This window comes from Carassius carassius, chromosome 14 (assembly GCF_963082965.1).
Source record: "Carassius carassius chromosome 14, fCarCar2.1, whole genome shotgun sequence".
Lineage (NCBI taxonomy): Eukaryota > Metazoa > Chordata > Actinopteri > Cypriniformes > Cyprinidae > Carassius > Carassius carassius.
This window is the reverse complement of record NC_081768.1, coordinates 31,333,198-31,358,420: the sequence shown is the minus strand read 5'-3', so window position 1 is coordinate 31,358,420 and position 25,223 is coordinate 31,333,198. Positions and strand designations below refer to the sequence as shown.

General features: G+C 37.5%; 1 protein-coding gene across 5 annotated transcripts; it reads left to right on the top strand.

Annotated features, from left to right (window-relative positions):
* The first annotated feature begins 377 nt into the window (after window positions 1–377).
* LOC132157496 (ATP-binding cassette sub-family C member 2-like) lies at window positions 378–24,295 on the top strand. 5 transcript variants are annotated; one of them, XM_059566860.1, is made up of 34 exons: window positions 809–825; window positions 917–979; window positions 1,078–1,163; window positions 2,198–2,368; window positions 3,274–3,417; window positions 3,496–3,636; window positions 4,759–4,881; window positions 4,976–5,031; window positions 5,211–5,433; window positions 6,252–6,427; window positions 6,585–6,762; window positions 6,839–7,093; window positions 7,205–7,270; window positions 8,667–8,804; window positions 9,089–9,235; window positions 9,360–9,444; window positions 9,732–9,798; window positions 9,958–10,084; window positions 10,200–10,376; window positions 11,457–11,624; window positions 11,901–12,084; window positions 14,576–14,717; window positions 14,931–15,030; window positions 15,119–15,338; window positions 15,622–15,776; window positions 17,293–17,448; window positions 17,603–17,802; window positions 17,882–18,008; window positions 18,099–18,200; window positions 19,433–19,576; window positions 19,670–19,828; window positions 22,992–23,158; window positions 23,408–23,602; window positions 23,982–24,295. In XM_059566860.1, the coding sequence occupies exons 3-34, from the start codon at window positions 1,122–1,124 to the stop codon at window positions 24,133–24,135; spliced, it is 4,689 nt and encodes a 1,562-aa protein (XP_059422843.1). In that variant the 5' UTR covers window positions 809–825; window positions 917–979; window positions 1,078–1,121; the 3' UTR covers window positions 24,136–24,295. The 5 variants fall into 5 exon arrangements, with proteins under 5 accessions (XP_059422841.1, XP_059422840.1, XP_059422843.1 ...); XM_059566858.1 differs by having other exon boundaries at window positions 378–979; XM_059566859.1 differs by having other exon boundaries at window positions 811–825; window positions 917–1,163.
* The last annotated feature ends 928 nt before the right edge of the window (window positions 24,296–25,223 follow it).

Here is a 25,223-nt window from a genome sequence, read left to right as displayed (position 1 = left end):
CACACACACACACACACACACACACACACAGACACACGTAGCTAATTTGACAGATTGTTTAAAATTAGGTGGAAAAAAACATTATCTTGCTAATTCTGTGAGATCATTTTCATTAGAGAGAACTTCATAAGCAAATATTCTGTGTATTTGTCATTTGTCTGTCATGCTGATGTGTCCTTGAATCCTCAGTGAGTCAGTGCACTGTATCTTATCATATCTAATGTAATGACTCACTGTACACATGATCATTGGCCAGAAAATCATAATGTGAAAAAATACCTCTCTCATCTTGAGGCATTTGGAAGTTGTTTTTTGGAAGAAGTTTTTATATTTTTTTATATTCTTACCCTTTTTTGGTATTAATCTCTTCTCATATGAGCATAGACTGTTTCAAATAGATGTTATCTTTGTATAATATAATTGACATTAATCTAATCTAATCTATAAAGCAAGAATTTACAGACAGTTATTTCTCTCTCTCTCTCTGTGTGTGTGTGTGTGTGTGTTTGCTTTACCAATTACCAGGACTCATGTTGTTAACTTTTTGCGATGGTTGTTGAATCCTGAACAGTTATATATGGATATACTGTAGATATGAAATACCTTGAGGAAGCACAAAAGACAAATTCTTAAAGAATGACGAGCACAATACACATTTTCCCCAAACATAACGCTAACCGCAGGCAGCTCTCCTTTGTTTCTCTTTCTTTAAAGCTGTAATGTGAAAGACAGGAAATGCAGGAAACCCTCGCCCCTAACCCCACAGAAGCTCTCTCCCGCTGTGTCCCTCCTCACATGCCCATGGTGAATCTGGACTTCAGACGGGTGAGTAAGGAAAACTGAACCGCAATCTCTGGGCTCTTTCTTTTCTGAAGAAGTGGGGAAAGGTTCAAGTCATTTTTCTGCATGTATTCAGACAGGACGCTCTGAGAGAACATCGTCACATAGAGGATTATGTAACAGAAGACCAAAGTTAAGGGTAATTAGAAACATATGGATCAAGGTTTATGTGACTTATAACTTTACAGCTTAGAGGATCAGTATAAGTTTATAGCTGGTGTCCGTGTCCTGTGAAAGATCATCTTCTGTCTCTGCTGCTGGTCAGTTGTGATGGAAGAAACATGTCTGCTGCATTAGAGGAATACTGCGGCTCCGTCTTCTGGGTAAGTTCTGTCATTAATACAACATTCTTTGTGTTTTATGGAGGTTCTAATTTTCATGTTCCTACGTTCTGAATGATGATACAATGTGATTTCACTATTTACCACAGTACAACATACTAAAGGGATTCATATTCACAAAAAATAAATAAATGATGTTCCTGGGACAAGTAAAGATATGGCCATGCTTCATATTCAAAAGGGTTTAGAGTTTACATTTTTTCAGTTCATAATCATTTTGTAAAAGAAATTGCTAATGCCCGTTACAATTGGTTCTCAAAATAGGGATTTGATGTAAAATATTTTAAGAAATTGTACGTAAATACATTAAAGCTTATGTGAAATAATTGTAGATGAATGGTGTTTTAATGAATGCGGTTTTAATAAACAATACATTTATATTTAAGAAGTGAATTTGATTACTGGAAGTGGATTAAGCTTAGAAATATAGCTGTAAAGAAAAACCTGTGACGTAAACAAAGAATTAAATAATACATCTCCTAAAAGATATTCTGTGTGAGTCCGACAAATGTCTAGAATTTGTTTTCTTGAAAGAAAGAAAGAAAGAAAGAAAGAAAGAATGAAAGAATATGGAATATGGAAAATGAACTCCAGCTATGGAGTTATGTTTTATAACAGTATTACACATGCAGTTTAGCAAGTTTCTTTTTAATATTATACTTTATGATGAAAAGATAAAGGTCAGATGTGAGTGACACCCAAACATGGGATGATATCACAAATGACAAAAACACAAAACATCATTAAAACAAGATGTACTCTGGAATGAAACGTCCTGCACCTACACGTAAAATAAATCACCTGAATGGGTAACCTCTGAAGAAAAAATCAAGTCTAAGTTGACAGCATTGTATTTTGATGCAGTAGTAATGAAATGGATCATGCTTTGTTTTGCAGGTGTAACGACTGTAATCTGTGTAATCATTGACAGAGTCAGCAAAATCACTGACACGCTGAGTCACAGTGAGACTGCAGATGAACTCACTCGTGTGTGTGTGTGTGTGTGTGTGTGTCAGAATGCCTCGTACCTGCAGCGTCCGGACCCGGATCTGCCGATCTGTGTGGAGCGAACTGTGCTGGTTTGGCTTCCTCTAGCTTTCCTATGGCTCTGTTCTCCGTGGCACTTCACCACTCTCTGTAAGAAACCAGCCGAAGCACCGCTCTCTAAACTCTACATCTGCAAACAGGTGAAGCTAACGATTCAACAACAGCCATTTTAAAATATTTCATTGGAGATAGTCAACTGAATAACCAGTTCTGAAGCCATGTATAAATCATGTAACACAGCATTTCATAAAATGTTTGAATCAGAAACATTTTGCCTGCTTTAGTCAAATCTCATCACTCGTAACATCGGCTCACTCACTCATGGTTTCTGTGGACTTCAGGAGACTGGTCTCAGTTCTGTGTGTTGCAGTAAGCTGTTTCACTCAGATATATGCCACAATTTGATCACAGCCTCTGTTGCATGCCTTTAAAGGAGAGTTCACCCAAAAATCAGTCCTCATTTACTCTTACCCTGTTCGAGTCACATTCTCCCCGTGATGGTTAGATTCAGCATCACTGCATGGACAAAAACAGCTGAAACATTCTTCAAAATATTAGCTTTTTTTATTCCATAGAAAAGAGAAATGCATAAATATTTAGAATGACAAAGAGGTAATATTTCTTTAGGTTTGACTAGTCTTAGAGATCTGTTTTATTACAAAATGTCTAGTTACGGTGAGTTACGGTAAATAATAATTTGTGATTATACAGTGACGACTTCTCTCTTTTAGCGTTTTTAAAGATTTCAGATTTTAAAGATTTTTGTAATTGAATCCAAAACCAAATAATAGAGTTGGTAACAATTAATGTGGAATGCATTATAATTATTCATAATGTGTATTGTTATACATTATCTTGTTATAATAATTACCAATTAATGGTTACACCATGCATTTTAAATGCAGTTATATGTGTAACAATGAGATTGTAGAAATGCATTAGAAGGCATAATTAATGTATTTGAACTGCTTTTACAGTGTGTTATATTGAAGGCTTCGGTAGCGTGACCCAGTGTTTTTGATTGTATCTCTGGTGTCCTGTAAAGGTTGTGTCCGGCCTGCTGCTCCTGACAGCGATCGCCGAGCTGGCTCTCACTCTCGGAGAGGATTATGGGCCGTCGACTGATTCCTCCGCTCAGAAACATCCAGCGGTGCTCTACACCAATCCGGCTCTGTTCGCCGTCTCATGGGTAACACTCATAAACACTCATTGAATAAAGCGTGTAAGGTGCATGGGGTTAAGATCAGGTGCTGATGTGTTTGTGTAGATGGTTGTGCTGCTGTGTCAGGAGTGTGTGCGCCGCAGACCCAGATCTGTGGACTCCGGGAGTCTGTTCGTGTTCTGGCTGCTTCAGGTGTTGTGTGCTGTCTTCCAGCTCCAGACCTTACTGAGAGACGCTCTGAACCAGGTACTCACAGCTGCACATTAGTGCTTGCACATGCTGTATTGGACAAAATGATCCATCTGATTATACTTAGTCAGTGAACTTGCTGCACACAATCTACTCCAAGCCTTCTTCATCTGATTGATATAGTTTAGAGTTGTTTTTATTTTTTTATCAAATCCGAGGTCTTTTAGTATAATTGTTCAAGTGTCTTCCTTGAGCTCAAGCGTCTCGTGTCTTTTTGTGGTCAGAAGTAAGCGTTAGAATAAGGTCAGTAATATCTCCAGATGAACTCTTCCTGGACTGGAGCAGCTCAGCTTTACTTGATTCTCCATCAATCATGTTTTAGACTCTCAAATCTGATCCTCAGGATCTTTTGAGGAGCGTTTGTTTCCAGAAGCTTTACTTTCACTGGTCCTCAGCGGAGGAATGATCTTCACAAGCCTCCAGAACATCTCACATCTTCTGAGGAGCCTTGATTTCTTCAGCTCTCAGTCACTGTGTTATATGTGCGGATCTTTTACATCTCATCTCACTGAGAGACACATTACTGGAGATACAGAGCACAGACTCATATTTAGATGGTTTTATGTCAGTATCTGCTCCACCGTATAAAAATCTCATTGATTTACATACAAGCAGCAGAATTTCATCATTTAAATATCAGCACTTCATTGATATATTTGCTCAGTTTGAGTCATTGAATAAAATTGGACTGTATTTTTATCCATATTCTCACTAGATCAGATTATATGATCCATAAAAGCCTGATGCATCATATATACGGTACTCAACAGAAAACACTTATGAAAGCTTTTAAGAAAAGAAAAAGAAATCACCACAAGACAGCTGACAACAACCACCTTTTTCTGCATACATAAAGTAAATTAACAATCTGGTTCACTGTTCATATCTTTGTTAAATGTAAATTACAATATTTTTTTTCAGTGTGGACTATAAGCTTTAAAGTAGTGTAAACACTAACATTATGAATTTCTAATGTAGTATAAACAGACAATGAACAATTGTATATTTATAAATTAATATTGACAAATCATTGTTTATGTGCTTATAATGCATGAAGTGATGTCACTGTATTGAGTGTTATTGCTGAAACAATCATATATTTGACATGATCTTGCTTAGGAAGAGATCTCTGATCTCCCGCGGTTCTGTCTGTTCTACATCAGCTACGGACTGCAGCTGATCGCTTTGCTTTTATCAGCCATCGCTGATGTTTCACCTGAAGTTAAGAGAATTTCAAAGACGGTACGGAGAGCGCATGGGAAATCTTACATGTAATGTCACTTAAGCATTCAGTGAATGTATATTTGTCAAATTTACTGTCTCTAATTCATTGCAGAATCCTGAAGCCAAAGCAACGTTTCTCAGCAGAATCACCTTCAACTGGTTCAACAGGTGGATCTGAGTTCACTTTAGTTCCTCATTTTGCATTTCTGTCGTCTGTCTTTTTTTCTTTTCTGTTTACTGATTAGACCATCTGCTGAAGACCTTCTGTGTGTCACCTCTGTGTTGTGTATGTCCAGTACTATAAAGTATAATATAATCATTATACTCCTGTGAATGGTGTTCCTCAGCATGGTAATCAAAGGCTTTAAGAGGCCTCTGGTTCAGGAGGACATGTGGGATCTGAACGAGAAGGACTGCACTCAGACCATCTGTCAGGAGTTTGAGGACGTTATGGCGAAAGAGCTGAAGAAAGCCCACAGCCGCCTGCAGAAGAAACGAAATAAACCGAAGACTAAAACTGATGACCAGAGCGGCTTGGCCAAGGGAGTCAGTCAGGATGTTCTAGTTATGGTAAAACAATCATCGTCCGTAGTTTCTATAGGAGATAGGAAGAGTATAGTGTAGAAGCACCTCTCAGCATCCCTGGTAATGACTGTTATGGTTATGATTTGGTTCAAATCTAACATTTGATTTCATACTATTCAAAATTATTCCTTTTCACAAAGACAAAACATGGGTAAGATTATTTATTATAAACACATACTGAAAAAGTGTGTTAAATTTGCATGGCTTGTAATCAATGTAATTTATTTAGTTTAATGTAATTAATCCTGTACATTAAACATTTAAATAACACAAATATACTTTTTCACATGAATTCAACACCATATAGAATTTGAAACTGATTAGGCTAATCTCCAAATGATTAATATGATGATTGACAGGGTTTAATTCATACAATTTTCTGTAGAGATAAGCCAAAATATTACTAAATGCAAGTCAGTTTAATAATTTGGCCTTTTACAACTTGTTTTCACCTTAAAAAAAAAAAAAAATTAGCTATAAAACTAAAGCATTTTCTTAGTCAATGTTTAATTTGGTTTAACTTTAAATGCATAATATTTGTTGCACTGTAAATTTCAATGTTTGTGTTATTTGCTATCTTAAAAACTTAATGTTTAAGTAGTGTTATTTTTAAACCTTAGTGTTATAAGTAGTGTTATTTAGACAAACTAAACATAACAGATTTAAAATCAGATAATTTTCAACATAAAATTGCTCATTAATTTTCACTTTTTGTGTAATATACAAATTATTATTATTCTTTTTTTGTAATCTAAGGACCAAACACTGACTGATGCGCTCATGATATTTTAATATCTCATTAGGAAGAGATGGGAAAGAAGAAAGAAAAGAAGCAGAAGAAAAAGGATTCTGAATCCAACTATCCTAATTCCTGGCTGGTTCCCACCATCGCTAAAACCTTCAAGCGTGTGCTTTTAGAGTCGGCCCTCTACAAACTCATACAAGATCTTCTGTCATTCGCAAGCCCACAGCTTCTCAAGTAAGGGCCCTTCTGCGCTCATTTCATTTCCAAATTTTTCCAAGTTTTGCAGCTGCTGGTTCTCAGCTTTATGGTCTGACAGAAGAGCTCAGTGATTACTCTGTTAGTTGTAGAAACTGCTGGACTGCTTACCAATGTGAGATGTGGTTTGTCCCAGGTTAATGATCTCCTTCACTCAGGACACATCGAGTCATGCATGGACCGGTTACTTGTATGCCGTGCTGCTTTTGGTGGTGGCTTTTTTACAGTCCGTTTTTCTACAACAGTATTTCCAGCGATGTTTTATCTTGGGAATGAAAGTACGCACAGCTCTCATGGCTGCCGTTTATAAGAAGGTATATCTGCTGTAATGTTAACATTTATTAGTATATAAACCATAGCCAGTGGATGACCATCACCGGTTCCTCTCAGGCATTAGTCGTGTCTAACGACTCTAGGAAAGAGTCGACCGCTGGAGAGATCGTCAACCTGATGTCAGCAGACGCCCAAAGATTTAACGACGTCACCAACTTCATCCATCTGCTGTGGTCGTGTCCGCTGCAGATCGCTCTGGCCATCGGCTTCCTGTGGATCGATCTGGGTCCGTCGGTGCTGGCCGGTCTGCTGGTCATGGTGCTGCTGGTGCCCATCAACGGCTGGCTGGCCACCAAATCCAGGGACTTCCAGGTGATTGGGTTTGCTTCGTAAAGCATTTCTCTTATAAAAGTGTTATCTGGTTACAAAAGAAATATGTAACACTGCATCAGTATCCACTAAGGGCAACATGTTTCTTTTCAGGTGGAAAACATGAAATTTAAAGACACGCGCATGAAAATTGTGAATGACATACTGAATGGAATAAAAGTAAGTGGTTTCTTGCACATTTTTGCACACATTTGTACCTTATTTTACCCTCAAGGGTGCATTTAAATACCTTCATGGGCATTTGTTAGCAGAGCTGGGTAGTAACTGATTACATGTGATCTGGACTGCATTATCACAAAAAATTCTAAATATTTGCATTTTTATATCAATATGGTACAAGATTATCCTAATTAAATCATTGTGATAAATGAGTTAGGTCAAAAGTAATCTAAAAGTAATCGAAATATAGTCCGGTTATATTACCTAAAAATGTGTAATGTAATGGATTGCGTTACTGATTACAATTTTCGTCATGTATTTTGGAATCAGTAACAGATTACAATTTGTAAGTAATCTACCCAGCTCTGCATATAAGTGGGGTACAATGAGGCTAAAGGCGCCTTGGAAATTATTTTTGGAGTTGATTCTGTGCTTATCTAATTTTTTTTTTTTTTTTTTTTTATGTTACAGCTTGTATGTGAATCACTAACATTAATGCATATATTTTGAGACAAACATCTTTATGATTTTCAGTTTTGTTTAAGAAAATTAAAGCAACGGTTTTTAAATAACAAAAGATTTTGTAAAAGTATGGTATTTGGGGTAAAGAGCGTCCCTGCTGTTGGGGCTAAAGGCACAGTAATTAGCATGATTATTAATAGATGGTTGACTTTTTTGACATTTGTTGACATGACATGGTTAGATTCAGATAGTAAATATAATTTATTACGTTAGGTGTCCATATTAGAGATAATCACCATATTTAGAATGAAATCATTATATTTTAAAACATAATCATATGAAAATATATAATTTGTTATAATTACTGTAAATATATATTCAATTATAATTATTGGATCTCTTTCAATACTTTCAGAATCTTTACTTATTAAAACAATTTTGTTTCTGTATTTAGATTTTTTTTTATATATTAACATATTTTTATAACAGTATAATTATTGGGGGAAAAAAATATTTGACAAAATAAGCAGAAAATAGTACAAACTTTGCTAAAGTGATTGTTTTGAACAACTAACTTAGACATTATTTAAAAAAAAACATTATTTTAGCTGAAGTATTTGTACCAATACCATGTGTTGTGAGTGGGGTAAAAAAGACCCCTCTTGCCACCTCATACATTTATAAGATCTGTTGCTCCATTAATGTTCAACTATAGATTTTATGAGCATTGAATGGCACATTTTTTCCTAAGGTGGGTCTTTAGCCACATTGTACTCTACCTTTCAAAAAGTCACAAAGGTACAGTCCCAGTACAGCTTTTGTTTTTTGGACAATGAATCATATTTTCATTTTCAGTCCAGTCAAATGACAGTAGAAAATCTTGGTTTGTTGGCGTCTCTGCACATTTTTCTCTCTTCTGTCACTCGTGTTGCAGGTTCTGAAGTATTACGCCTGGGAGTCATCTTTTGAGACTCAGGTTCAGGAAATTCGAGAGAAGGAGCTGAAGGTGATGAGGAAGTTTGCCTACCTCTCATCGGTCTCCACTTTCATATTTTCATGTGCTCCAGCTATTGTGAGTATAACAATGTTTTTATGTATGAAACGATATGAATGCTGTTTCTTGAAAATGTTTAAAAGGGTTGCTAAAGAATATCCAGAAACCGATTTAAGTCTAAAACCCATCTCATGCATCTCATTTCGTGTTCTTGACTAAAACTAAAGTGTGTTGAATGCTATATCTCCAATGCACATTTCAATAACATTTTTATTCTGGAGTCATTTTATTGAGTACTAAACTGTAGTTGCTTGTCTGTGAGGTCTGGCCACAGATCTCATCTCATGTCTTATTGTCTTCAGGTGTCTCTGGCGACCTTCGCTGTGTTTGTGTCTGTGAGTCCTGATAACATCCTGGACGCAGGGAAAGCTTTTACCTCCATCTCACTCTTTAACATACTGCGCTTCCCCCTCGCCATGCTTCCACAGCTGATTTCTATCATGGTTCAGGTATTAGAAGAAATACTTTGTTTCATATTTATATTGTTGTTTATATGGAAGCTTTCCATTGCTACCTTTCAATCAGTCATATTAAAAAGTTGTTAGAAATTAGTGATCTCTGTATTTTGTTTAGACCACTGTGTCTAAGAAAAGACTTGAGAAATTTCTGAGTGGCGATGATCTGGACACGATGGCGGTAACACGTGATGACAGCCACAGTAAGAACTCATTATGTAATTTCTTAAGAGAGTTTTAGACAAACTAGTTTTTGACAAAATTCTATGAGATTTGTGGACAAGCCGATTTCAAATAGTTTCAGAAAAGCTAAATTTCTTCTGGTCTATTACTGCTTGATGAACTTATTAATGTTTGTCGTTTTTGAAAAGTTCCTAGTCATTTAATATAAAGCAAAGAACGTGCTTCCAGTCCACCTCAGAGCAACCACAGTAGTTTAGTGTGAAATCTGAGAGAGTGGTCAGTGTGTTCTCATAATCTGCTGAATTAGGTGTCGCTGTGAGCATGACTGATGGCACATACGCCTGGGAAAAAGACGCAGAACCAGTTCTGAAAAAGTGAGATTTGTTTCACTACAGCATTACACTTTCATATTTTTACACTGTTACAGTATATAAGAGATGCAACTAAAACTATCATTACAGATTACTGCTGTCATTATCTGTGTGTTTGCATGAGTGTGTGTGCTCTATCTAACCAGTGATTATATTGTTCAGCGTTTCTCTGGACATTAAACCGGGTCGTCTGGTGGCAGTGGTTGGGGCTGTAGGGTCCGGGAAGACGTCGCTGATATCCGCTCTCCTGGGAGAACTGCACAGCCTCAAGGGTTGCATTAATATCAAAGTAATCAAACAGATCTCTTTATTAAAAGAGTTTTTGCCTAGTTTCAGATTCAGTCTTCTTTGAGCAAATAATGTCACTTTTGACGGTTAGTCACGTGTCTGTTATTCTCTCTCAGGGGTCTGTAGCGTATGTGCCGCAGCAGGCCTGGATTCAGAACGCTACTCTGAAGGACAACATCTTGTTCGGCTCTGATCTGGATGAGAAGCGTTACCTGTCTGTGGTGGATGCGTGTGCGCTCGGGCCAGACCTGGATCTTCTGCCAGGAAGAGATCAAACTGAGATCGGAGAGAAGGTAAAGTGTGTGCTAGGAGCGATATACCATTGCTGTGGTATGTGATCACTAAATCGCATCTTTTGCATGTGTTTTTAAGCATTGCAGTTTAAAAGCAAGTGATTTTAACCCGCTGAAATGCAATCAGAAGCAAAAGGGACCTCATTTGGCTATATGTGCAAGAAAACATGTGTAACAGTATATTGGATCTGGGCAGCTCTTAAAGTGACAGCAGTCTCCTTCTTAAAGTGACAGTATATACCTACTGTCATTTATGTTAATAAAACAACAAAAGTGAGAAATTCTGTCACTGCCCTCGACCAAACCACTTTTGTAGCTTTAATAAGAAATATTTAATTTACACAGGGAAGAATATGCAATTTTTATACATTTAATTGTATGTAGCATTTATTTATTTGTTCTACTGTCGTTTTTTTTCCCCCTTTTGCTTGTAATTACTTTACTTTCCTTACATAATCGCTGACTTTTTACTTGTCTTCAGTGAGCATGACTCTTTATTTTTCTTATTATTTAGGCTAGTAATATGTTTTGTGATATTGACACAGTCAAAAAAATACATAAAAAGGTGATTAAGATGATTTGTCTCTATAGAGTATAGGTTTACAGAGTTTGTAACAGTTTGTCCTTGAATCCTTGAATACATGTAAGAAAACCGATATGGGAGATATGGGCATCTTAAAAGGAGCATAGGAATAAAAAACTGAAAAAATAAAATAAAATAAACAGTAGAGAACTCACAGGACTAAATCACATTATAGGTTAAGAACCACTGCACAATTAGGTTCAGAATCTCATATCGTTCTAAACATTAACCACTTTTGAAATCCTCTTTTAAAACTTTCTAAAGTTTTATGATTTTGATTATATTCATAAAAAATATTCATACCATTAAAAGAAACAAATCAGTATGCACACAGTCATCAACGAGCATGTCTCTTATCTAACTCATCTGTTTCAGATCTTTGAGTGATGGGTTCAATTATTAGATTAGAAATTGTTCAGGAGTATGTAGTGCCTGCAAGAACAGGGTTGGGAAACACTGCTCATTGATTCTTTCATTTTTTATATGCTGTACCACAGGGCATCAATCTGAGCGGGGGACAGAAACAGCGGGTGAGTCTGGCCAGGGCGGTCTACAGCTCCGCAGACGTGTACCTTCTGGATGACCCACTGTCTGCTGTAGACTCACATGTGGGGAAACATCTGTTTGAGAGGGTGATCGGACCCAAAGGACTGCTCAAAGACAAGGTAGGAGAATAAAGGCATCACTCTTTCTACACTAAAACGCTTAAAAGTGTTCCCAATTTTAGGCTCAATTCACTTTTTCACATTTTATTTTCGATGGTATCAGAATTTCTTCAGGCTAGCTTCTCAGTTGATCTCAAATGGAGAATAATCTCTAAAGAAAATACAATGCTCTGTTTCTAAGCAAAGAGTATTTTCTGCTTCTGCTTTCTATTCTTTAATCGTTTAATACTGAATCAAATGCATAGCTCTGTTTTGCCCCCTTCTCTTTCTCTGTAGACTCGTGTCCTGGTGACTCATGGGATCAGCTTCCTGCCGTATGTAGATGAGATCGTTGTACTGGTAAATGGGGTGGTGTCTGAGGTAGGATCATACGACGGTCTTCGAGCCAGTAAAGGAGCTTTCTCTGAATTCCTGGAAACGTATGGCAAAGAAGAAAGCAACAACGCTGATGCCAGAAAAGGTTTTTCTCCCATCCAACGCTTGCACTTTCTTCTGAGTTTCAAAACATTATTGTAAACACATTCTGAAAGCTTTATTGAGGTGCTTGCCATATGTACAGGCTTCAGCTGTTAAAGTGTTGGCTTCTTCCTTTTTCTCTTGGCTGCTTTATTTCTTGGTGCAAGTGGCTTTTCTCACGCTGTTCTGGTTGTGAATGCCCAAAACCGTCAACAGACAACCAGAACACAACAGATTTTTACCTTACAGAAGAAAATGCACACTTAGGTGGAGTCTATGGGTGTTGTGTTTCATGTTGTGTTTTTATTCATCTTGATTTCTCAAAAGTTCCTTCATGGCTTGACTTTTGTTCTGATATGCGGTGTGTGTCTTTCCAAATCTTGTCCAGCCAATTGAATTTAAAGGCTGCAATTCAGTCCGCTACTAAATAGTAGGCATGTAGCGATTAATCGTGGAGCCGTTTGAAAATCGATTAAAATATGTGACGATTCAAATCGGTTTAGATACTAAACAAATCACGGTTCAATTTAGGGGGAGGAGTTTACATGCATGTATGTTTTTTGTTGTTTTTGTTTGAGGGGAACTTTAGTATAAACATTTATAACTAAATGTTTGAAGGGAACTAACTGTCTTTAGAAAAGTTTAGATGGTATTTTTTCATTTAATCTTGCCTCTGTCTAATTAAAGTTCATAAGTGCAGCGCTGCTTTGTTTACAGCGGTAACCAAGGAAACACTTTATAAAGCTTATAAGCTCCACCTGCTGGCAGAGAGTGGATCTGCGTCTCGTTCAGCTCGTCTGCTGTTTCTGTTTCATAAACCATTCTGTTTTTACTTCAAAATTTAGAAATTATACAATCTAATTTAGATTAAAAACTGCTCATGATGCATGTATGCAGCATCTTTGTTTGGATCATGATTAAAATGCAGTGGTTGTCTCTAATTTTAAATGGAAAGAGCACAGACAAAGACTTATTTTCTTTATATGAAGAGATTTCTTTTATTTGTGTTTCTTTTTTATTTAGAGCTAACATTTCAATTTAGCTTTTTTATTTACATTTACATTATATTTCAATTTTGTTGTTTAGCAAACACATTTATCCAAAGCGACTTACAAAATGAGGACAATAGAAGCAATCAAAACCCACAAAATAGCAATAATATGTGCTATATTACTATATTATAATAGTGTTATATTTAACAAAGAAACATGCAGCATTTTGTCCAAACAATAATAAAAATTACACCTTTAATTTATAATTTGTCTTAAATCTAAAAAAGTGAATCGAATCGTGAGTTGAGTGAATTGTTACATCCCTACTAAATAGAGAAAATAATTCTTCAATAATATTATAAAAAAAAATTAAATAATAGTTTCTTTTTACAGAAACAGCTCTTAAATTCACACAAATGCATTCACAGTAAGCATTTGTGAATATGAGGGTGAAAATCTTCTATCATAGGTGATCTGTTGTGGGCAGTATTGATCAAAAAAGCATTCATGGATCAGCTCCATGAAAATTCACTGGAAACAGTAGACAATTCAGGCACCTTTGGCATACTCTTTCCAATATACCATGACCCATGATCTCTAAAACATTACATAGTAATAACAGTGTTGGGGAAAGTTTATGCATTACAATATCGTGTTACGCCCTAAAAAAGTAACTAGTTACATTACATAGTTACTTTTTATGGATAGTAATGCATTATGTTACTTTAACGTTACTTTCACATTACTTTTTAAATATGAGCAGGGCTTAATTGTTTTTAATATAAGAAGTTCTATTTATAGCAAATGTAAAAGCCCTTTCACACCAAAAATACACGTCTGTACAGTAAAACACAGGAGAAGAAGATTCAACACTTTTCAGTAATAAAAAAAAATGAAGCACAATTGTTTGTTTATCTAAAGTCATTTTTGCTTATTAGTATGGTTGAACTGGATCATCAAAGGTCAGCAGCAAAGACATTAGTTAATAAAATGGAATTAGATTCATTTGTGTTATTTAACATAATTATTGCAGGTTTGCGTCATATTCTGAGTTTGCATTTCACTGTTTTAATTCATTTTGATGAACACTAAATCTGTTTTTTTGCGAGTGGGATGAATAAATGCACATTCACGTTTAGTCTAGAACTACATCATGTTCACAATGTGCACACAGCGCCTCTGTACTTCTGATATGGGGACAGGAGACTTGTCAGTCAATAAATGGATAAACAAAGTAACTGGCATTACTTTTTTGGAAAAGTAACTCAGATATTATCTTGTAAATTAAAAAGTAATGTGTTACTTTACTAGTTACTTAAAAATGTAATCTGATTACGTAACTCACGTTACTTGTAATGCGTTACCCCCAACACTGCTAATAAATAGGCCAATATTTGAAATGTACAGTTTTGAAGTATTGTATGTTTGCATATCTGTTAATATTAAAATGTGAACTCTATGCTCATGAACTAACTTTATATGTTGTTCTCACTGTCCAACAAGCATCAGCTCAGGAGTCAGACTACGAGCAGATTGACACACTGCCGGAGGGTTTGGAGCCACAGGCTGATGACTCTCCTGAGGACATTGTCTCAAGTACACTAAAGAGAGAAAACAGCCTGCGCCACAGCAAACGAAATGGAAGGTAAAAACGACACAACAGAGACTAATATTCAACATATCAGAAGAACATTTCTCTGATAAAACTGAATAGTTCCCCAACAGAGCAAGTATTATCATGTTCCTCTCATACCGAAATGCACGTTGTGAATGAAAATGACTTTAAGTGACCTGATTGCAGCCAGGACTGCATTTTTGTAATCACCAAGACTTTTTCATTTCTACTTCTTGTCCTTAGTGTGAGAGTGAGGAAAAACAGCTCTGTTCGATCCAAAAAAGACTCTGGCGATAGGAAGGGACAGCGACTGATTGAGAAAGAGGCGATGGAGACAGGAAGGGTATGTAATAGTAACTAAATGCAGTTTTGATATTCTTTGTTTTGTGATCACTCATTTTGTGCAAATGATTTTTTGATCCATAAACCAGGTGAAATTCTCAGTGTATCTTCAGTATCTGAGGTCTATGGGCTGGTGTTTCGTCACCTGGAGTTTCGTGTTTTACTTCATTCAGAATGTGGCCGTCATTGGTCAAAACCTGTGGCTCAGTGACTGGACTGAGGATTCTGTAAAATATTTCAACACAACCTACCCAACTCACATTAGAGACACGAGAATAGGTGTCTTCGGAGCCCTGGGATTGGCACAAGGTATGAGCAGAAAGGGGTGAAAAATAATGAAATCACGGACAACCGCTATTTACAGAACACAATATTTACCGAGGCTGTCAATAAGTTTTTAATGAATTTCTTATGACCCTGAACAAGATAAGTAATTTGTTAAGTTTTATAAAATGTTTTGTTATAATTTGCTTACGGCAAGCTGAATAAAAAATAAATAAAGTCTGCAGCCTTCTGTTTCACAGGGAATATCAGCAGACACAGCACGTGGATGATCCTTTGCACTAAGTAATGGTACATCTTTCCCCGTCAGGTTTTCTGGTGTTTTTTGGCACTATACTCCTAGCTGACGGATCCATTTCTGCATCCAGGACTCTACATACAAATCTGCTGTCTAATATTCTGAAAGTACCCATGGTGTTCTTTGATACCACACCTTCAGGACGAATAGTCAATCGATTTGCCAAGGTGAGCCTAATTTAACTTGATTTTATGTCATAGAAAAGTTAATTTATTTCAGTAATTCAACTCAAATTGTGAAACTAAATTCAATGCACACAGACTGAAGTAGTTTAAGTCTTTGGTTCCTTTAATTGTGATGATTTAGCTCACATTTAACAAAAACCCACCAATTCCCAACACGATTCTCCAAATCTCAACAAATTAGAATATGGTGACATGCCAATCAGCTAATCAACTCAAAACAACTGCAAAGGTTTCCTGAGCCTTCCAAATGGTCTCTCAGTTTGGTTCACTAGGCTACACAATCACGGGGAAGACTTCTGATCTGACAGTTGTCCAGAAGACAAACATTGACACTCTTCACAAGGAGAGTAACCCACAAACATTCATTGCCAAAGAAGCTGACTGTTCACAGAGTGCTGTATCCAAGCATGTTAACAGAAAGTTGAGTGGAAGGAAAAAGTGTGGAATAAAAAGATGCACAACCAACCGAGAGAACCCCAGCCTTATGAGGATTGTCAAGCAAAAATCTATTCAAGAATTTGAGTGAACTTCACAAGGAATGGACTGAGGCTGGGGTCAAAGGATCAAGAGCCACCACACACAGACGTGTCAAGGAATTTGCTGAACCACAGACAACGTCAGAGGCGTCTCACCTGGGCTAAGGAGAAGGAGAACTGGACTGTTGCCCAGTGGTCCAAAGTCCTCTTTTCAGATAAGAGCAAGTTTTGTATTTCATTTGGAAACTAAGGTCCTAGAGTCTGGAGGAAAGGTGGAGAAGCTCATAGCTCAAGTTTCTTGAAGTCCAGTGTTAAGTGTCCACAGTCTGTGATGATTTGGGGTGCAATGTCATCTGCTGGTGTTGGTCCATTGTGTTTTTTGAAAACCTAAGTCACTGCACCCGTTTACCAAGAAATCTTGGAGCACTTCATGCTTCCTTCTGCTGACCAGCTTTCTGAAGATGCTGATTTCATTTTGCAACAGGATTCAGATGAGCTGAAGGCCACTGTCAGAGAAACCTGGGCATCCATACCACCTCAGCAGTGCCACAAACTGATCACCTCCATGCCACACTGAATTGAGGCAGTAATTAAAGCAAAATGAGCCTCTACCAAGTATTGAGTACATGTAAAGTAAATTAACTTACTTTCCAGAAGGCCAACAATTCACAAAAAACTTTTTTTTTGGTCTTATGAAGTATTCTAATTTATTTTCAATAGTGAATTGGTGGAATTTTGTTAAATGTGAGCCAAAATCATCACAATTAAAAGAGCCAACAACTTAAACTACTTCAGTCTCTGTGCATTGGATTTATTTAATACACAAGTTTCACAATTTGAGTTGAATTACTGAAATAAATGAACTTTTCCACGACATTCTAATTCATTGAGATGCACTTGTATGTTGTGCAGTATGAATTATGGACCACAATTATATACAATTAGATTTGTTTTGGACGATTGTTTATATTTGGTTGTTCTTAAACTGAATTTTTTTTCTCCCCAATTTGGCTAATATTTAGGATATATTTACAGTGGATGAGATGATCCCGATGTCCTTCAGATCCTGGATTCTCTGTCTTCTGGGAGTTCTGGGAACCTTGTTCGTTATCTGTCTGGCTACTCCAATCTTCACCGCAGTTGTTGTACCAATGGCTGTTGTCTACTACTTTGTCCAGGTAAAACAGCTACCAATTATGCACTCTGTATAGACAATAGGTTTCTAAATCATATTTATCTTACAGAATGAGAATCAGCCATTTAAGCAAAATAATTCAAATCTATCCTGCTGCTGTCCAGTCATTTTGTATAAACCTTCTTCCTGTGTTTTAGAGGTTTTATGTTGCTACATCCAGGCAACTCAGACGACTGGACTCTGTATCTCGATCACCCATATACTCACACTTTGGAGAAACTGTATCAGGCCTCTCTGTTATAAGGGCATATGGACACCAGCAACGTTTCCTAAAGCAAAATGAGGACACCATCGATCAGAATCTCAAAAGTGTCTATCCTTGGATTGTTTCTAATAGGTCAGCTTTGGTACTCTACACTTAAGCGATACATCGGTTTTTCCATCATAATCACTAAATGTTGCTTGTTGGGTTTCAGGTGGTTGGCCATGCGTTTGGAGTCCCTAGGGAATCTGGTGGTGTTTTTCGCAGCTTTGTTTGCAGTGATCTCTCGTGACTCTTTGAATAGTGGATTGGTTGGACTGTCCATATCATATGCCTTAAACGTACGTTTTTGATTTCGAGGTACTTGTGATAGTCAAATAACCTTAAGTGTGTTCAGTAACACTGTGTGCCACGACTCATGTTCTTATTAGGTGACTCAAACTCTGAACTGGCTTGTGAGAATGACATCAGAATTGGAGACCAACATTGTTGCTGTGGAAAGAGTGAGGGAGTATGCAGAGATAAAAAATGAGGTGTGATTTTTGGATTAATCTACTAAAAAACATTTTCTTAATTTGACTATTAAAATATTTACTGTGAACTAGCCTTAAACTGCAGCAGGCTTGATAGAAACACATTATTAAAGGTTTATCAATCCTGCTGACTACATATTGCAAACACCTTTTATGTGAAAATGTTCCTATAACTAATTATTGATGGCTTAAATTTTTAAATCTCAAGAGTAGCATGAGAAACTTTACAAGAAAGATTGTTTGAAGTCTTTGCTAAAATTCCATGACCATATTTCGATCATTATCCTGACAGTAGACAAGTCACCTGATGGAGCATTAAGTCACTGAGAATGAGTAAATCATACTTAGTAAGGTAGAGGTGTCCAATCCCATTCCAAATGAAACAACATCTTCCAGAGTTTATCTCCAACTACCAACAGACTTGCCTGGAAGTATTTATTTCATCTATGTCCAATCCTGCACCAGGAGGGCCGCTATACTGCAGAGAACAGCTCCAATCTCAATTAAACACAACTGACAGCTGAATTACTAGAAAGTTCCAGGCAGATTTGATGAGGCAAATTGGAGATTATCTCTGTATAATCCATTCGGAAGGGCTCATCCCTATGCCCTAATTACTTCAAAGGGTTTAACCTCCAGAGTGCGAACTTTGAAGGGTTGAAGGGTGAAGGGGACCAAACAACTGTTTCTTGAAGTGACCTTCAGCGTCATTATCCCGTGCCCACACGGAGGCTCCGTCATCAAGCAAAGAATCTGCACAAAGGTTCATGGGAGCCCGAAGTGTCCATCAGTTGTACCCTTTGAAAAGCTTGATTCCGAAGGGCCCTTTAAAGTGGCACGTTTTGAGCACTTTAGTTTGGAACGACCCTTCAGTATGGCAGCCATAATGTTTTTCATTCTGAAGTGCCCTTCGAAGGGCGATATATCCTGTTTGGAACACACCAAAACGCTGGCCCAAAAGGTGTAGGATTGGACACATCTGTTCTAGTGAGTCTGAAGACCTTGATTAGCTGGTTCGGGTGTGTTTAATTAAAGTTGGAGCTAAACTCTGTAGGACAGTGGCCCTAAAGGAACAGGAATTTCCAGGCAAGTGTAAATATACTTCACCAGTTTTTCCATATTTGAACAGATCCATGTGAAATCCAGTGATTTCCCAGTGATAAATAGAATTGGAAAAACATTTGTTTACTTTCTTAATTCTGTAATTTAAATGAGAACATTTATGTCACCAGGCTCCATGGATCACCAGTAATCGTCCTCCAGATGACTGGCCCACTGCTGGGAATATTAGTTTTGATAACTACAAAGTTCGATACAGGCCTGAACTGGAGCTCATTCTCCATGGAATCACATGTGACATTGCAAGCACTGAGAAGGTGAGGAGACATACCAGATTCTTAATATATATTTTAGAAATATTTAAAAAGCCATTTGAACAATTTTTTTTTTCTATTCCTGATTTTACTCAGATTGGCATTGTTGGTCGAACTGGTGCAGGCAAATCCAGTCTGACCAACTGTTTGTTTCGCATTATCGAAGCTAGGGAAGGTCGAATCCTCATCGATGGTATTGACATCTCCACCCTGGGGCTTCATGATCTCAGGAGCAGACTTACCATCATTCCACAGGTGTGTGAAGAACACGAGATATGTTCACATTCTGCAAAAGTTGCCAAGTAGCACAGTTGGTACCAAGGGTTTGCTGAGAGGTGCTTCGCTTATATATAATTTACCTTACCTTACTTTATACAGACTCTGGCAATATTGCTTTTTATTAGCCCTAAATAGCCGCGTTTCCACTGTCGAGCCAAAAGTGGGCGTGCTAGTGCATGCCAGGGCCAGTCGCGTTTCCACTGTCACTTCCGGGGCTTGATTGTGCCTCATCGGGGCTTCCTCTGGGCCAACGGCCAGGGTTTTTTGGGCCAAAGCGAGCCAGCTGGGGCTAGAGGAGGGGTTATGAACAAAGGCGGACTTTCTCCGCATCTGGAGAGCTCAGTGCTGCAGATCATTTCAGAAAGCTAACAACTATAACACCAGCATTAAAATTTTTTAAAATAAGTTGATCTCAAAACTCACTTTCAGTCAGCAGCAAGTGTTTGAAATAATTTGATCCAATCCGATGTGGATTATAATCACCATACAAGGCAGAAATATTTATAAGAGATGCAAAAGACTGCAGGCTAGGTATTAAAGTTACCATAGTAAACATGGTAAACTGTGATCGCTTGAAGAAATCAGACATCAGCTTCTTATTCTCTATCACAATCGTGTAGTAACATATTTCTATGTGTCATAAGTCTCGTCTCGAGAGTTTAGCTCCATGTAGCCTATGTCATAAAAAATTAATAATGTTTTTTGTTCGGGAGCTTTTATAAAAATAGAGAAATTATCATTCATTCTAAATGTGATTCAGTCTCGACTGAATAAGCAGGCTATTTTCATAACGCTTTAGCATTAAAAATAAATAAAATAGAAATACATTTATTTCTGTGTGACGAATTTTCAATCCTGATCAATTAATTCATTATGCTCAATGTATCACTTATTCTATAGTAAAACATCAATGCTTTTGAATGTAAATATTTAATAAAGCATTCAAAAAAAAGGCCGCTTTTATCGTTTTGTGTGATCTATTTCTTATTAGTTTCCTGATAACTTCTCTTTGTTGGTGAAATGATGAGGTTGATGAGCGCGTGAAGGGCGTGTTTTAGTGAAGCGCAGCAGAGCTTCAAGCTCGATAGTGGAAATGCGGCGATATTTTGGCCTCGGTGCTACTGGCCCGAGGCTATGAGCCCCGCCCGGCCCGTATTAAGCCCTGGCTCGCACTGACCCGACAGCGGAAAAGCGGCTAATGATTTATTGTTTTTAAATGACAACGTTAAAAGACTACAAAAACTATGCCATACAGTCACCACCGGTAAAATACTATGTTTCTTACTGCTGAACTGGGGTTGGGTAATTCTGGCACTTAGAGTGCATTATCCTGCAGAGTTTAGTTTCAACCTGGATCAAATTTACCAGCTTGTAGCTTTCTAGTAATCCTGAAGACTTTGATTAGCTGGTTCAAGTGTGTTTTATAAGGGCTGGAGCTAAACCCTGTAGGACATAGGACAGTGGCACTCCAGGAACAGGTTTGGACACCCTTGTCTTAAAGGAACACTACATTTCTTTTGGAAATAGGCTCATTCTCCAACTCCCCCAGAGTTAATAAATTGAGTTTTACCATTTTTGAATCCATTCAGCTGATCTCCGGGTCTGGGGATAGCACTTTTAGCATAGCTTAGCATACATCATTGAATCCTATTAGACCACTAGCATCGCGTTCAAAAATGACCAAAGAGTTTCGATATTTTTCCTATTTAAAACTTGACTCTTCTGTAGTTATATCATTTTGCAGCGTAAAATTAAAAGTTGTATTTGAAAGCGGTAAAACTCAATTGATTAACTCTGGGGGAGTTGGAGAATGAGCCTATTTCCAAAAAAGTGGAGTGTTCCTTTAAAGCCCTGAGTTGCCCACTATTGCCCTTAGTACATATGAGGTACAAAGATGTCCCTTTAAAGGTACTGTCTGAGTGGCTGTTGTATGCCAAAAGTTTGTTGTTTGTTCCGAGGAGGCAATCTGCTTGGGTGATTGTACTGTGTGGTAGGATAAAGTTGGCAAACACACAATTTAACAATTTACCCCAGAGAGGTCAGTTTATTGGACACTGCTGGGATTTAGTTGAAATAATTGTCCATGTGTGAGCTGAGGTGAGGAAGGGGATGCTTCTCCACAGTCCAGTGATGCTTTGAGCTTCTGGTAACAGGACATGCTCCGCAATACTGAAGTCAGAAAGTGCTATTTTTGATTGTAATCTACTCACCCTGATTAAAACAAACATGCTAGTCATCATACAAATATATATATTTAAAGGGGTACTATTGTGCTTTATAAAAAAAAAACAAAGTTTAGTTAGTGTGTAAATGTCGCATAAAAAGATCTGCAGTGTTACAAAGCTCAAAGTCGACTCCAGAGTGAGATATTGTCTTCAACAGAAAACACTTTTCAGGAACTAACAAATGGCTTATTCGGACTAGATGGATATTGTGGTATCACAAAGCCACTAATTTAAATAATTTGCCTCAACATAATATGCAAAAAAGAGGGCAAGGCCTGGCTGAGCTGAGCTATAGAAAATGAAGAAGAGTTGCTATAGTAGCATATTTTCACCATGTCTCAGTTATGGTTTTTACAACAAGCTCTAAGCAGTTTGCCAATCACAACACACTCAACAACAATTTCAGAAGGAGGGGCTTTCGCTAGTCAATCGCTTCTGTGTCATTGTCGTCCTGAGCTCATTCTTCACTCGTTTAAAAAAAAAACTTTCGATCCCTGGAACATTTTGAATTGTAGCTAAACGTCTAGCGTCCTTGTCTTTCTTTAACTTTCTTTTTGCAAAACCACTCAATTGACGTCTGTCCATTTCGATTCATTTTCTGTAGCCGTTAAAAAAATTACACATTTGCGCGTACTTGTCGTGGACCAACTCAACTCTGACAGATTGGGGACGGAAGGGGGGGGACTGATAGTGGTCATGTAATCTTTATTTATTTATAATTTATTATTATTATTATTGTTGTTAAGTTAGTGTTCATAAACGAGTTATGTATGGTCTTTCAAGAATTTCAAGTTAATAATAAAACAATTTACGAAAAATATTCATAAAAGGGCATAATAGGACGCCTTTAATGGACTGTATATCTGAGAGTGCCCTGCAATGCTGAAAACGAATAAACAAATGTTTTCTAACAGGACCCAGTACTCTTCTCTGGAACTCTGCGGATGAACCTGGACCCTTTCGAGAAGTCTAGTGACGAGGAGATCTGGAGCGTACTGGAGCTGGCTCATCTGAAAGATTACGTCAGGGGTTTGCCAGCAGGACTTCAACACGAGGTCTCCGAGGGGGGAGAGAATTTGAGGTTTGTGAGATGTAGAAACGTGAACGTGTTGAACAAATGTGCTGTGCATCTTGCAGTGCATCAAAATTTCACTGATTAACTGTAATATTAATAGTTCGGTTTCAGATTGTTCAGATTTGAGCAGTCATAGTACTATAATAATGAGAGTCATCTACAGCTAATGCTTTACTAGTGGATCTAGAGTTTAGTGCTAATGTATTTTTTCCAGATGTATGTTTGGTGTCTGATTTGTTTCTGGTTCTCTGACAGTGTTGGTCAGAGGCAGCTGCTGTGTCTCGCCCGGGCCTTGCTCAGGAGATCCCGTATCCTGATCCTGGATGAAGCCACAGCAGCCGTGGATCTGGAGACAGACGATCTCATCCAGAACACCATCCGCAGACAGTTTTCCCACTGCACCGTGCTCACCATCGCACACAGGCTCAACACCATTTTAGACAGCTCACGGTGAGCAGACGTCCATTTCACATATACACAGCTTGTTTCAAAGCAGCTTGACAGAGATATGTTGCAGTAATCTTGTATTAAATTTAATAAATTAAATCCACAGTACGCCAGCCAAAAGCAGAGTGGCAAGAAATTAACACCTCGCCTAGTTAGCACTATCATATATTCAGAACTATTCCCAGTGAAAGACACAGTGAAAGACACTTCTTCAGCGTTGGCCTACCATTAACATTTTTAGCGAGCTGTATTTAGATCCCTTCAATCTAAAGGACCTAGAAAAGCCTGTTTTTAAAGTGAGGACACATTTTCAAACCAGTCACAACAAATGGAGGCATAGAGCTGGAAGCTGTACTGACCTTTTCTCCTTTTTTTGCTGTAGGGTAATGGTCCTGGATTCTGGCAAGATCGTGGAGTTTGATTCGCCCAGTGTATTGCTTAACAACAAACAGGGACATTTCTATTCAATGGCTAAGGATGCTGGAATCAGAGGAGGGGGAACAAGCACACCTAAAAATATATCTTCTGACTTATGATGTTTTCTATGTATAATTTTTGCTGGAGGACTTTTTATCTGTGGAAGTGGAAGTGTTAAGCGTTTATATTATTATTTCTCTATAATCCTGTTCTTTTTCTGTTGATGTGTTGACATGGATTTATATGTTGTGGCAATAAAGTTTATTAAATTTTGCTAAATTTGGATACCATTTAGAATTTTTGATGCACTAAATATTAATGTTGGTGTGAACAGGCATAAATGTTCATCTACATTCTGTTGGTACATTTGAAGCAATATCTGACTAATAGGCAATATCTACTAAATTGTATAATTTGCACACATTTTCAGAGTCAAAATCATGTTTTTGACATGTTGGAATTAAAGCTATTATAAAGTGGAAATTAACATTTTTTAATTTTTCTTTTCATCACTCCAAAAATCTGAAAATGGCAGAAATAACCTAAGTTACTTAAAAAGTGTTATTTTTTTAAATTATTTCTTTACACTGGTTTCAAATAACCTTTTTTTTTTTTTTTAATGCAAAGCCAAATGTCCAAAGTCACAAAACTGACTGATAGGCCTACACTGAGAAGAAGAAAAAAACCTTTCTTGTCGTCAGTAGTTGTTTGTATTGTGTCAGGAAGTGTTCTGCGGCTGGTGCACTTTGCTTTAGACAAACACAGTGGAAAATACAGTCACTGATGGACATACAGCAACATACATAGAGTTATGATTATGATACATATCCTTTCCATGGCATCTTTATTTATTTTTATTTTATAGATGCCTTTTCTGGTCTGGTTGAAGGATTTCTGAATCCAGAGTTTGGACAGATAGTTTAAAGGGTACATAACATAGACCGTTTCACTTAATCTCATGTTAATCTTGAGTACCTATAGAGTAGTACTGCATCCTTCATACCTCCAAAAAGTCCTTCGTTTTATCATATTTATAAAAGAAAACTACAGCTTTCCGATTCTCTCCGGAAAAAGCCGAGCTCCTGGAGGCGTGCCGTCACTGAAATGACGAGAACACACGTGATACACCCCGTTGCTGCCCCGGAAAAACAAACTGCATCCACTGTTCATGTAACGCTGGGGTCTTTGGAAAGCTGAACACGGTCAA